The sequence below is a fragment of the Dipodomys merriami genome, unplaced genomic scaffold (assembly GCF_024711535.1).
Source record: "Dipodomys merriami isolate MVZ:Mamm:240054 unplaced genomic scaffold, mDipMer1.0.p SCAF_6, whole genome shotgun sequence".
NCBI classification, from domain to species: Eukaryota; Metazoa; Chordata; class Mammalia; order Rodentia; family Heteromyidae; genus Dipodomys; species Dipodomys merriami.
In genome coordinates, this window is record NW_027206179.1 from 68,087,685 (window position 1) to 68,103,229 (window position 15,545).

The 15,545-nt window shown below is 39.5% G+C and overlaps 1 protein-coding gene across 1 annotated transcript in view; it reads right to left on the reverse strand.

The window, feature by feature from the left end:
• The window catches only part of Atp8a2 (ATPase phospholipid transporting 8A2), a 466,480-nt gene that overhangs the window by 97,975 nt on the left and 352,960 nt on the right, over positions 1-15,545 (reverse strand). Inside the window, exons 31-32 of the mRNA XM_070003097.1 lie at positions 3,564-3,625; positions 2,522-2,578 (exon numbers count right to left, since the gene is read on the reverse strand). Coding sequence (XP_069859198.1) covers positions 2,522-2,578; positions 3,564-3,625 — 119 coding nt within the window. The remainder of the gene's footprint in view (positions 1-2,521; positions 2,579-3,563; positions 3,626-15,545) is intronic.

A 15,545-nucleotide genomic window follows, 5' to 3' on the forward strand; every position in this document is an offset into this window, starting at 1 on the left:
GGACACTATCATGGAAATAAAAGTGCTTTCTGTCCCAGCTGACCTTCTCTGGTATGATCTATGCCCTAGCTAGAGCAAACACAATTTAGAACACCTCTAATGTCTGCTCCACCTTGGGGCTGTATAAAATAATGATTTAGTGAGAGTCATCGGACTGACAGCAGGTAAATGGTTAATTTGTTTATAATTTTGAGATTCTAAATTTCTCATTAATTTTTCAAAGATTTTAAAAAGAAAGTCTAAAACAGGCTGCTCTGGAAGCTGAGATCTGGGAATCATGGTTTGAAGCTAGCCTCTGAGGCTTTTTATCTCCAATTTTTAATCTCCAAAAAGCCAGAAGTAGAACAATGGTCCCAGTGGTGGAGCACTAGCTTCAAGCACAAAAGCTTAGGGACAGAGCCCAGAATCTGAGTTCAAGCCTCAGGGCCAGCAATACACACACACACACACACACACACACACACACACACACACACACACACACACACACACACACACACACACACACACACACACACACACACACACACACACACAATCTAAAATGGATATGTATCTTTTTTTTTCTTTTTATAATTTTTTTTAAATTTGTGAACATACTGTACAAAGGGGTTACAATTACATGGGCAGGATAATGCGTACATTTCTTACCAAGCATTGCAGCCTCCTCCTTTTGTTTACCCTTCACATCCCTTCCCAGCCTCCCCCCTCCCCCCCAATCCCAATCCTTCTCCTTCCCCCCCTTCCCCCCCCCCACCGACGTTGTAAAGTTCGTTTTGGACATGACAACTTGTACTTCTCATTGTTGCAACAGGTCCACCTGTATCCTTAAACAACTGGTTTTTCCCCATCTCCTCCTCAAGTTATACTGACATCAAATATAGTGAAAGCAGGGGTTATACTGTGGGGGAGGGACATACAAAGCAACAAAGAGATAATCTTATAAATGCGTTAGAAACACATGCATGAAAGAAAAAAAACCTTAAGATACATATCTAAGGGTTCATTTTCCTGACATATTATCTGACCTTTTCCGCTTGACTCATACATATACTAGATATTGCAAATAAGGGAAACCATGGTGGATATATATCTTTTAAACTTTAAATATATTTTACTTAGGTCATTTTAAATTTTCATTGGCATAGTTGTGGAATACAGTGTGATAATCCAGTACATGTATATATATATATATATATATATATATATATATATATATATATATAAAATGGATTATGATTAGACTAGGGTAATTAGCATATCCATATCATAAGCATATTATATTTTGTGTTGGGAACATTCAAAATACTGTCTTCTAGTTGTTTTGAAATATACATTTAATTATCATTAACCATACTTGCTCTATGTCCTAAAGAATATTAAAAATTATTCCTCCCATCTAACTGTACCCTGTATGATCAGCCACCTTCTGTCCATCCTCTTCCTCCTCTGCCTCTTCCTAGGCACTGGTGACCACTAAATTCTGCTCTACTTCATGAGATCAACTTGCATATCACTTTTTAATGCTCCCTTAAGTATCTAGGGAGTTGTTAAAATTTTTTTCTTAGTGTTCTTTTTTGAGATACTGGAATTTGATATCAGGCTTTGTGCTTGCCAGGCAGGTGCTTGAGACACATCTTCAACCCCCTTTCCTTAAAATAATCCTTCATTTCTCTCTATTTCCAACAACCCAAACCATTAGTTAAGTTTTTTGGGTTTTCATGTGTTTATTTGGTGCTGGTCTTCAGGTTTGAACTCAGGGCCTGGATGCTGTCCCTGAGCATTTTGGATAAAGGTTAGTGCTCTACCACAGTGGAGTTACAGTTCCATCAATCAGGTAATGAGTACAATTTTTCTTGGACAATGCCACCATCCTTTTCCTCCACTTTTCCCCAGTTTCCTCCTTTTATCCCTGCCTTCAAGTTGCATAGTTCATTTTTTACACAGTACACATTGAATATCATGACTGCACTTGTTCATCTTTCCTCCCTCTATTCCTGTGTCCCCTTTTGGTCCCATAAAAAGACAACAACAACAACAAAGGACCAAACCCCCAAACAAGCAACACTAAAAGTAATAATAACCCACCATGTTCCCATTTCCTGGAATTCATTTTGATAAATAGTATTTAGATGTTCAAGGAGTTATACCTTTGAGTTCTTCCCTTAAGGTTATCTTCCTTTAGTCTGTTTGTGTATAAATGCACACAGCCCTATTTAAGCTACAATGTTCAGTTGTATTTTAGATCTAACTTCCACATATGAGAAAAAACATGAGCCTTTTGTCTCTCTGAACTGGCTTTTCTCAGTTGACACAATTTGTTCTAAACCCAGCCATTTCTCTGCAAATGACATAGTATTATTTTTTCTAATAGATGACTAAGATCCCATTGTGTATAAGTACCTCATTTTTTTGATCAACTCATCTATTGTGGGGTATCTGGGCTGTTTCCATAACTTCCCAAGGCATAAAAAGAAATTACAGCATATAACTATCTGTATTGGAAAGAAAAATAACTTACTTTCGTCCAAGCTGTTGTCTCCAAACCAGCCTTTAGACAAACTGTGACCACAACATACTGTGAAAAGAAAGAGGAGTGTTTAAGAAAGGTCTTTCAATGACAAATACCAGTTTTTCCAGAGCTAATTTCAAGGCTGCTAATGCTTTCAAAAATGCTATCTTGGTAGCTAACTCTCCAAGGACTGTTTTTATTTGTGCTGGTCCTGGGGCTTGAACTCAGGACCTGGGCACTGTCTCTGACGTTTATTTTGCTTATGTCAAGTGCTTTGCCACTTGAGCCATACCTCTACTTCTGGTTTTTTAATGGTTAACTAGAGATAAGAGTCTCAGGAACTTTCCTACTCTGGCTGGCTTTGAACTTCAATCCTCAGGTTTCAGCCTCCTGAGTAACTAGGATTACAGACTTGATTCACTGCTACCCAGCCTCCAGGGGTTGTTTTTAAGGAGCAAACAAGCAGGTTTATTTCAAGAAATGCCCCTATTACAGTGAGTATCTTAGATGATCTGGGGACAAAAATCCCCTTTCTGAATATGCTGTGATTATGAACAGTTATTTGAAGGAGGGAAATCCATTTACACCTTGGCTAGGAATTCTAACTGTCTAAATCTTTGCTAAACAATGATGTGAGCATTTCTTAACCATTCTGAACTTTAAGAAATCTAAAAACATCAATATTTGCCATAGCTGGGCACTAGTGGCTCATACCTGTGATATTAGCTACTCAGGAGGCTGAGATATGAGGATCATGGTTTGAAGCCAGCTGAGACAGGAAAGTCTGTGAGACTCTTATCACCAAATAACCACCCAGAAGCCAGATGTGGAGGTGAAGCTTTGGTGACAGAATTCCAGCATAAAGCCAAAAAGCTCAGAGAGAGTGTTCATGTACTTATTAGTTCAAGCTTCAAGCCCCAGGACCAGTGCAAAACAGCAACAAAAGATTTACCATAAAGAATTATAACAAAGAAAACCTTATAAAAGGAATTCAATAGGTATCACTCACACATGTGTCATTTAAGAAGGACTTATAAAGAGATAAACCTACCGTGTAAACAATATTTCCAACAAATAGGTAGTCTGTGGCGTGACCACTGGCCAATGGAGTATCTGAAAAAAACAAAGAAATTATCATTAACTTCTAAGGGATGGTAACCTATTTTATGCAGAACATGAAAATGAAACTTTAGGAACATCAAAATGTTTAGGACATTTTAAACTGAATTTTATGTGATTACAAAAACATGTTCCCTTAGTGACTCTTAGTTTTTCATCTTATATCCTCTGCAAATGAAGCAAACAAACAAAATCCAATTTCCTGATCTGCACGGAAACTTATATTTTATATAAAAATATTAAAATCTTTTTTGCCTTGCTTTAAAATGAAAAATAAGAATAGGATGACAGGTATGATCTAACTAATCAGGAGACTTAGATCTGAGGATTATGGTTCAGCCAGCCCAGGTAGGAAAATCTGTGAGACTCTTATCTCCAATTAACCACCAAAAAGGACAAGTGGAACTATGAATCAAGTGGTAGAGTATCAGCTTTCAGCAAAAGAGCTAAGAGACTATGCCAGGCCCTGAATTCAAGCCACCCCCCCCAAAAAAAAACCCAATAAATAAACACAGACGTGAAATAATAATATATTGATTCAGAGCCTGCAATGATATATTTCCAAGTTTACATTTACTTTTCATCTTCTGGTTTTCTGATGGTTAGCTGGAGATAAGAGTCTCTCAGATTTTCCTGCCTGGGCTGGCTTTGAACTGATATCCTCAGATCTCAACCTCCTGAATAGCAAGAATTAGAGGTGTAAGCCACCAGAGCCACTAGTGCCCAGCAAGGATATTTTCTTTGTCCAGAGTTTTTTACTCTTGACACTATTGACATGTTGCCAAACAATTCTGAGAAACAGGTATTTGGCCCTTGTTAGACAGTTAAGGATAGAAAAGCAACTGGAACAAAGGCTGACATGGTAGGAAACAAAGAAAGGACAATAAATCACCTGTCTTGATCCTGTCCTGGGTCAGCAGGTGCCAAGTCCTAGAAAATATGCTTTAACCAGATGCAAAAGCCCTCTCATTTTTGCCCAGGATGGGAGGGGTCCAAACCACACAAAAGCTTACATCCAATTAGAAAAGTCTTTGACAGTGTGTGATCACTACTTAACAAATCAAACCAAAGACACATCCTCCAAGAAGGAGGGGACTAAGGCCAAATATCTAGCAGAACAGACAAAGAAGTCTCAGACTTTTTCTCTTGGGGTTACAGGTTGGTCCCCTCTTCACTGGGGGAGTCTGCTAATTCTTCTTACTCACATTCGTGGTTTTCCTTTCACCTTCAAATAAACATACTCTGTTTGCCTTTTTATTCTTTCAAGGGCATAGAAAAGGATCAGATCTATCTCTAGACCTTATCAATTCTTTTCTTTTTTCTCTCTCTAATATTTTAGTTTATCTGTGATCTATCTCTTTGTGAACTGTACACACTAATGAGATCCAGGACAATTCCCCAATACAGACCTACAGCATTCACCAATCAAATCCAGCCTCTATCATCTCCCTCCCCTAGGCCCAATCTCCAGCAATTACACTTATACTCAGGCCACATATGAGAGAAAATATGTAGCTCTACTCTCATCATGCCTGTTTGCCAAATAATTCTGCCCTGTGCATGTCTGATAGCATTCTTGCCCTCTACCTAGTAGATACCTTTAGTACCCTCTTAGTACAATCATGCTGGGTATGGTAGTACATGCCTATAATCTCAGCCCTTGGAAGACTGAGACAGAAGGATTTCAAGTTGGAGCTATATAGATAGTAAGACCCTGTGTCACAATGACAACAACAAACTAACAAAATCACTCCAGGCATTGCTGAAAGTTTACTGGGGGCAAAATCATCTCTGGTTGAAAAACATTACATGAGAGGAAAGAAAATAGGAGGTGGAATAACAACATAAGAATGTAGGGAGTAACTGGCTGGAGTGGAGTAAACCTTGTAAGTAAAGAAACACAAACAGAAATACAAAAGGTCCACATCAACTGGGGTGGAGTTAAAAAAAAGAATGTAGGGAGTAGAAGGAAAGCCTATCTCTTCAACTAAGGTAAGGAGGGAAAAAATGTTGAAAGCAGATTAAAAAAAAAAAAGTATGGCTAGGCAATCAGGGCAAAGGACTGCCTCCCATAGAGGTTGCGTATTCCTCATAATGGCCTGTGTGCATGTTAGACTTCAACGAGTCCCATCACCATGATCTTGGGCAGTCATGTATTCAGGGCCCCTGAACATCATGGCCCCTGGAAGACTTACACCTAAACAATGGACCCCAGAACAGTACACCAGCATGGGCATCCAGTCAGAGGGGCTAAATGACACATGGAGAGCTCATGCAGGCTGTGTGGAGCCTTTGATTGGGTCTGAGGGCTGCTATGGCCTACAGGCTGTCCAATGATCTTCAGAGTCACATAGCTCTCACCTAGAGAGAGAGAGCAATTATTAACCTCTGTACAACATACCCCAGGCAGCACTCTCTCTTGGTACCCTTCCTATCTAGTGGAAGTTCTGTTTTCTTCATTAAATCTTTGCCACCTTTACTTCTGCCTCTGTGTCCCTGGACCCCATTCTTTAAAACTATAGAGACAAAGGACCCGACCCTGATATGTCAGTTCTTCAGTGTCAATATAGTGGCAGAAGCGGCCATAGGACCCTGGAAGGGGATCCATACGGAGTCTGTGTAGAGTACAAAATTCACACAACTCATGAAGCTAGGGCCCTTCACAAGGGGAAAGCTCTTTGATTACCTTGATGCTGATTGCTGATTTATGGAGACAGTTATCTCCACAGGGGAGGGTGCTGAAGACTATTGAGCAGGATGTTGAAAATCTGGCAGAAAATGAAACAGGGAAACCTGAAGGACAGTTTTCCCACCATAATATCTAGAGTTTGACACTGCATTCATTTCTTAGATGCCCTGAGTCAACACTACTGATGTTCAATGAGATGTTTACACTTCGGGTAATCTGAGCATTCAACTTTTGGTAAAGATAGGATAAATCTGATATTTCAGCTCATCATTTTGGTGGGATAAACTCAGCCAGCACATTTTCATTTCTCAGTGCAGGAAATAGTATCTACTTCTTTAATCAAAACTAATAGCATCTGGAAATAATTTATTCCCTTGGAGGAGAAACTCCCAAACCAACTTTAGATTCTGGGACTCCTCAAGAGCCTATGAAATTACAATATCATCCAAACAAGCCACCATCATTGCTTTGCACATAGCCCAGTGGGAAGATTTCCAGGGAACTGTTCTATGCACACAGTTCTGCATTTAAAATTGTCAGCTCCTCCCAGGAAAATATCAGTGGATGAAAACATTCATAGCCACAGCTTGCTGACAATTCAAGAACAGAAAAGCATAATTCAATCACCCATCTTATCTCTGATGCAGGTTTCTTACAAAATAATCTTCCAAGCCAGGAAGGTGGCTCACACCTGTAATCCTAGCTACTCAGGTTGTAGAGATCTGAGGACTGTGACTGAAGCTAGCCCAGGCAGAAAAGTCTCTGCTACTTTTTATCTCCAACTAACCACCAAAAGGCTAGAAGTAGAAGTGTGACTCAAGTGGTAGAATGCCAGCCTTAAGCAAAAAAGCCAAAAGAGAGCATGAGGCCCTGAGCTCAAGTCCCAGCACTGGCAAAAAAGAAAATAGATTCCCACTTTGCTTAATTTCAACACTGATTCTGCCACTCCTCCCAGGAAAGTATCTTTCCTGACATTTTTTGCTGTCTTTATTTTAGTCAAAGTTTTCAAGTGAACTTTTTTTGAAAGAGGGTCAAGCTCCCAAACTTAGGTAACTAGTTGGTCACTGAAAGCAGACATTATTGTCCACCATTGAGTAAACCAAGATATTCTCCTAAGAACATTCTTTATGAGACAGCAACTCTGGGGATAGGACAGACGGATATGGGGGATGGGGGTGGAAACAATGTCAGGGTAATGGACATTTTAGGGAAGCCAGCTGCAAGGAGGTGGACTCAGGGTTGAAAGGTGAGCTGATGAGTGGGAGTGGGGCCAGAATAGAGGTCAACAAGGGTCAAGCCATACAAACCTCTAGAAAGGTCCCAGTGAAAGAAATCCAACTCAAGTGCACAGTGAGACATATGATCTCACCCAACCTTTGTTTCTCATCTTCCTAACCAGCAAGGGAGTTGAGCTCTTCCTAACAGAAACCCATCATTATCACACAAAAGCTTTAAAAAGAGCAAGGAGAAAGGTGAGAAGAATTCACCTGCTCACTGCTTGAGAACAGCTGGCTTTTAACTGAACCTGCCTGGGATCACTGAGCCTTTCACAAATCTTGATCAGATCTACCTTTGTATGAGGACTGAGCTGAGAAAGAAAGCCTTTGTTGCCTGTCTCCAAAGTCTAAAATGATTTCTACAGGGCAAAGAAGAAAAAGATGAAACACTGAATCCCTTGTAGACTGATCTTGGACTGCACAAGATGTAAAATCTACTTTAATGACAGTGCCTATTAAATACTTAGATGGAAAGAACATACTGAATCTGAGACATAAGACAATCTTGTGGCTTCAGGGTACCCTGGCTCAAGGCAGCTGTTCTTCCAGACTTCCATTATTTGCAATTATTTCTAGATAAATCCAGGTACCAACATAACGTAGTATGTAACAAATGAGATCTGAGTCACTGCAACACACTCTTGTGAGCAACTGGATAAAAGCCACATGGGCCCTCCACACTTAGAAGAAGCAGCTTCCAAAATGTCACTTGCAGAAACAACTTTGAAAATACTTGTGGGAAAACGTCATGATTTGTAAGAAACGTATGCCTCATTTTCCAAATAGATAGGATGATCAAGAAACTTCCAAAGTTTTATCTTGATTATACTGTGTGTGTGTGTGTGTGTGTGTGTGAGTGTGTGTGTGTGTTGGTACTGGGAACTCAGGTTCTGAGCATTATCCCTTACTTGTTGTTGTTTTTTTCTCCTCAAAGATGGTGCTCTACAACTTGAGCCACACCTCCACTTCAAGTTTTTTTGCTGATTAATTGGAGACAAGAATCTGAAGAACTTTCCTGCTCAGGCTGGCTTTCAACCATAATCTTCAGATCTTAGCCTCTTGAGTAGCTACAACTACAGGTGGGAGTCACCAGCACATGATGGGTTGATGATATTTTTTATAAAGATGCCATTTCAATAAAATGCTCATTAAAAACAACATTACATCACCATCCAGCCAAACCACAAAATATATTTCAAGAATGGCTCTGACAAAAGGGAAGCGGTAAAGACAAAGCAAAAGTATGGTATTGTGCCATACAGAAAAAAAAAGAGGGTTTACTAATCATGAAACCAGATGGGAGGATTTATGAGTATCTTTTTTTTCTGATGGAGAACAAATCAGGGATCAGCCAAAATGGCAGCCACAGGCATTTCAAGTGTACAGAATATAGTAGGAAAGATGGGGAGGACAAGTACCACTGCCTTAACAATAAGGTTTTTGCCAAGACATTTTGGTCAGAGAACAGATGCCAAGTTCCTGCTTCCTTTTCTCTCCATTTTGCTTCAACAATTTTTAACAGCACAATTTTAGAGCAGTGCAGATTCCAGAATATGAACTAGCTCCCCACCCCCTTGGCCTCACTCTTCAGGTCTTATAAGAATCTAGAGGCCCAGAGGAGGCTACTCCCAGATTTCTATCAAGGACGTAGCTGTAGTAAAAGTTTCAGGTATCTCACTTATAAATAAACTTTTAGAACTAGCTTGCTATCATCAACAACTATCATTTCGGCTCCCAATACTGCATACTTTACTTGTTCCTTTCTTTGTAAAGAATGGTATGAAATCTTGGAAAGGGTTTTCTGCAAAGGAGGGTTTATACAAGTGTTAGTGATTATAATTACACTCATAACCAATGTTGGGTTAAGTTCCTGGTTGTGTAAGCCTTTTGCTGGACTTTTTTTTTTCTTCTCCTCTCTGCTAACATTTCAGCTGGATGAAGTTAAAGCTACGGAACTCAAATTTCAATCTTTCCCTCCCCCTTTGTTGACTAAAAATAGATTTGAAAGATGAAGCAAAGTCAGGGACCAGTGGCTCATACTGGTGAGCTATTCAGGACGCTGAGATCTGAAGATCTTGGTTTGAAGTCAGCTTGGCAGGAAAGTCTGTGAGACTCTTATCTTCAATAAACTACCCAAAAGCCAGAAGTGGAGCTGTGGCTCAAGTGGTAAAGTCCTACCCTTGAGTAAGGACAGCACTCAGGCCCTGAGTTCAAGCCCCAAGACTGGCATGTACACACACACACACACACACACACACACACACACACACACACACACACACACACACACACACACACACACACACACACACACACACACACACACACACACACACACACACACACACACACACAGCAAAAATGAGGGAAAGTAATTTTGACTGCTGATGCCAGTCACTTAATGAGACTACAAACCAATTTCGGATGCCTGTGTACAGGTTAAGTGGCATTCTCCAGCTTTCAGTACCTACGTAGAGTCCTCTGTTAAGCCAATACAATGTGAGAAAAATTTATAGATCTCTTCAAGCTGGAGACAGGTAAAAATAACTAGACTCCTGTGTATACTGGTCCTAGGACTTGAATTCATGGCTTGCGTACTATCCCTGATCTTTGTTTTGCTCAAAGCTAGTGTTCTATCACTTGAACCACAGATCCACATCCAGCTTTTTGGTAGTTTGTTGAAGATAAGACTCTCGTGGACTTTCCTGCCTGGACTGGCAAGAAGAGTAGATTCTAAGAGTTTCCTACAATTAGAAACAGGAGGCTAGGCATGTCATGTAAGAAAGCTTCAAGATGGATTTTAAGTGGGGGGTGAGGAGAGGAGGGGTGCTCCCATGTTGGCTGGTTCACTGGTTTTCTGGACTTTTTTAGGGCAGGTGAATATAAGCTTGGGATGTGAGAATCTGATGAAGATATTCCTGGAGGTTGGTTTGTACATATATATGTACATGTAAGTGTCTATATGATGTATGGATATATGTGTACATCTATGTATATATACATATACATGTATATGTATATATGCATGTGTATATATGTATATCTATATTTACAGCTATGTCTAAATATCTATACACACATACACACATATACATTCCCATATACACATATATCTCAAAGGTATGATTGCAGCGTGGTCACTTAATTTTACTTCTTGGAGGGGTGATTTCTCTTGGATCAAGTCCTAAATACTCTAGTACCAAGGATATAGAAAATAAGGAAAAAATAGTAAATGTGTCCATGACCACTGTATTTCTCCACGGGATAGTGGCATGGGTGGGAAATAAACCTTTCTTGAGTGAAGCCCCTCAGTTCAGCTTCCTGTTGATGATATAAGAATGAAGTCTGGATGCTGAGTACTAGTGGCTCATTCCTAGATTCCTAACTACTCATAAAGCTAAGATCTGAGGATCACCATTCAAAGCCAGCCTGGGCAGACAAGTTCAACAGATTCTTATTTCCAATTTATTAGCAAAAGCCAGAAGTAGAGGTGTGAGTCCAGTGGTAGAGGATCATCATTGAGTGGAAAAGCCCAGTGAGAATGTGAGGCCCTGAGTTCAAGCTCCAGTACTAGAACATACACACACATAAACACACGGAATAAAGAAAGTAATCTCAAAAGTCAGGGCTTCTCTTGAGCACTTCATTCCTGTATTTAAAACAAAACAAGAAATCAGTCTTGCACTTGAACTTGAAATCTTGCTTCCATTTTAAACATACTATGATTTGATTAGCAATGAATGAGTTACTTCGAATTTATAAATTTTACTTCAATGTATAGAACTCTCAAAGTCTTTCTGAAAGAAATCTTGTCTTTCTAATCCTTAGTTTAAAAAAAGTTTCTGTCACTGCATGTATGTTTTAGTACTTTATAAACTTCTAGTTCTGTCTTCTCAGCAGGGGTTCCCAGATGGCATTAGTCACACTGACTGGCTAGTCCCCTTATTGGCCCTTTAAACGTTCATGTCTTCCTGAATCTTTTACATTCACTTCATACCCTTTCTAAACTATACACATAATTAGTGTTTGCTGGTATTGGGACTTGAACTCAGGGCCTTGTGCTCTCACTTTTCTTTTCTTTATTGTGAAAATACTGTACAGAGGGGTTACAATTACTTGGGCAAGGTAATGAGTGCATTCCTTATCAAGCCTGTTGCCTCCTCCTTTGTTTCCCCTTCCCATCCCTTCCCATCTCCCCTCCCTCACTCCCCCCCCCCCCACTGCCAAAGTTGTAAAGTTCATTTTCGACATAACATCTTGTACATCTCATTGGTGCAGTGGGTCCACCTATATCCCTATTTAAACAATTTGTTTTTTCCCTTCCCCTCCACAAATTATACCAATATCAAACACCGTGAAAACAGGGGTTATACTGTGGGGGAGGGATATACAAAGCAACAAAGAAATATAAATATGTTAGACACAATAGCAAGAAAGGAAAAACATTCGAGTCCTTAACTTGGGGTTCATTTCGCTTAACATCAACTTATCTGACCATTTCTGCACAAGACCATACTAAAGCTACCAGAACAACTATGTTTATTGTAGCATTATTGACCATAGCTAAGATATGGAACCAATCCGGATGCCCCTCAGTAGATGAATGGATCAAGAAAATGTGGTATGTATACACAATGGAATTCTATGCCTCCATCAGAAAGAATGACATTGCCCCATTTGTTAGGAAATGGAAAGACTTGGAAAAAATTATATTAAGTGAAGTAAACCAGGCACAAAGAAAGATAGAACCATGGTTTCTCTTATTTGCAATAACTAGTATATGTCTGAGACAGGTGAAAATGGTCTCACTTTGCTTTTCTACTCAAGGCTGATGCCCTACTACTTGAATCACAACTTCATTTCTGGATTTTTGCTGGTCAACTGAAGATGTGTCTGCCTGGACTGGCTTTGATCTGTGATCCTCAGATCTCAGCCTTCTGAGTAGCTAGGACCATAGATGCGAGCCACTAGTACCCAGCTGGCAGTTACTTGGAACAAATGCCAGTGCTTTGTTTGTTTCAGAGACCTGATTTTAAAATGCAGTATTTGGGCAGATCTGTATAGTATAGTATAACAGACTATTAGAGACTGTTAGAGATAGCTCCTTGCTTCTTTTAAACTCGTACATTTCTATCACACACATAACTCCCGTGACAATTATATTCTGAAAGGCCCATCTATTCCAAAGGTCCAGAAGAGTTTGAGCACCCTTCCCTCATCCACACCAACTCAAGGAATTGTCTCCTAAGTCCTGCCCTTGTGCCCCATTTCCTCCATGCCTTCTTCCTCTTCAATTGTCCTTACCCTGGGCTGATCCTGAAAGTTGTAACTTTTCTTTTTTTTATTTATTTTTTTAAATTTAATTTTATTTTATTTGTGAACATACTGTACAGAGGGGTTACAATTACATGGGCAGGATAATGCGTACATTTCTTACCAAGCATTGCACCCTCCTCCTTTGGTTTACCCTTCACTATAACTTTTCTTATCTGTCCACTCTTTTCTTTATTTGTGCTCATCTTTCAAGTCTGTTTCCACATTCTCTTGGAAGCAGTCTTTATGACTCTGTGTGTGTGTGTGTGTGTGTGTGTGTGTGTGTGTGTGTGTGTGTATAAGCACATGTGAGCGCCCCGGGCACTGTTCCTGAGCTTATGTGCTCAAATCCAGCACTTTACCACTTGAGCCACAGCTCTATTTCCAGCTTTTTTGGTGATTAATTGGAGATAAGAATCTCACCATGTTTCCTGCCTGGGCTGGCTTCAAATTGTGATCCTCAGCTCTCAGCCTCCTAAGTAGCTAGGATTAAGGCACAAGCCACTGACACATGGCTTCAAAATAGTTTCAAAGCCCAAGTTATATTTCCTTAGGATACATTCTACTTAAATTGACCCTTCCTCTTTTAAAGTTTTAAATTATTTTTGAGGGGGTGTATGGTGCTGGTTTATATGAAAGGCTTCATACTTGTTAGACATTGCTCTGCCATTTAAGTCACACTTCCAGCCCATTTTTTGTTTTAGTTACTTTTTGGATAGCATCCTATACTGAACTGTGATCCTCCCATTTACACCTTGCACATAGCTGGAATGATAGGGACACACTACTATATCTCATCATTTTTTTGAGATGAGGTCTTACTTTTTCCCAGGTTAGCTTGAACCCTGATCCTCCTGATATCTTCCTCCTGAGATGCTGGGATTACAAGGGTAAGCACCACACTTTGTCTGAATCCTCATCTTTGGTAATACTTCTTGTTTAAGACCTGCTTTCTCTAGGTTCAAGAAATTAATCTCTTACATTGCATATACTACTATGTCCCTAGAACTAAATCTAGGAGGATTTTGGTATAATGTCCTTATCATCCTCTTTTTTTTTAATGAGAAGGTTGACAATAATTTACAATGTAAATTATTAAGATTCATATGCTATAAGACACTTAAGTTTATAATAACGAAATATGGAACAAAAGGGGCTAATATGTGCATGGAAGGGAAAATCTGGGAGAGAGCAAAAGGAAAAGGTGACATTGTCTGAAAAGAAATGTACTCATTACCTGACTTATAAAGTGGTAACCCTTGTGTACATCACCTTTATAATAACAATAAAAATTTAATATAAAAAGTGGCTAATATGACTCAACATTACTCTGGCAAAAGAGGTATACTAAGTTTTATTTTATATACAATCTTATAGTAGCACATTTTATTTATTTATGTATTTATTTTTCATTTATTTAGTGGCAGTTCTAGAGCTTGAACAAGGCCAAGGTGGTGTTCTTTAGATTTTTATTGCTCAAGGTTGGCATTCTACCACTTGAGCCATACCTCCACCTCCACCATTTATTTTTTAAAAGTTCGAAAGTCCCAAAATGCCTTTTCTAAAAATGTTGAAAGATTTTGCTTCTTACTTAATGTCAACATACAAGCATTGATCTGTTTCTTAAAAGACTCTTGAGAACCAGGATCAGTATTCTCAAAGAAGCTTTCTGTCCTGTTAAGTACTTCTCTTTGCCATCACCTCTTTCTAAAATTCCATTAAGAAAAATCTGAAAATACTTTTTCAAATCAAAAGTGGTTTTTCCATTCTTTTGCCAAAGACCACATTCCACCTTGAGGAGGGTTGTTAAGCTATGCAGACTAGAAATGCCAACAGAAATCCCAAGTATGGCCTGACACCAAGGGCCTTGATGAATCTCAGCACCTACAAAGGTGATATATATGGTCTTGACCTAGAGTCACTTTTCAGATTAAAGTGCCAGTGTGTGTGTGTGTGTGTGTGTGTGTGTGTGTGTGTGTGTGTGTGTGTGTGTGTGTGTGTGTGTGGTGGAGGGAAGAAGCAGACTATGAACAGGAGCTTGAGGTTCAGAAGGCTGGGGGGAAAATCTGATTTATTGACTTGCTTTAGTGGAAAAATTTATTTTCAAACTTGGAAATGGAACATCACAAACTCCATCAGCAAAAGTGTGCTTTGAAAAGTCTCTCCAAAAACTACACAAAAAGTAAGTAAAGCAAAAATTTTTGGAAACCTTCTAGGAAATAAACAATCTACCCACACCTTCTCAGGAATATTTCTTTCCCTAGTTAGGTACTGGTGGCTCACATCTGTAACTAGCTACTCAAGAGGGTGTGATCTGAGGATCCAGGTTCAAAGCCAGCTTGGGCAGATGAGTCCATGAGACACTTATCTCCAATTTACTACCAAATGCTGAAAGTGGATCGGTGGCTCAAGTGGTAGAGCATGAGCCTTGAGTCAAAAATGCTTAGGACACTGCTCAGGCCCTGAATTCAAGCCCCAGGACTCGTACAAAACAAAACAGAGTAATCCTAGCCACTGAGGAGGATAAGGCATGAGGATTATGAGTGAGGCTAGCGTAGGCTACATAGTGAGATTTGTCTCAAAAACAAAAAAATAAGAATGTAGTAAGAACTCACTAGTATATAGGACATCAACA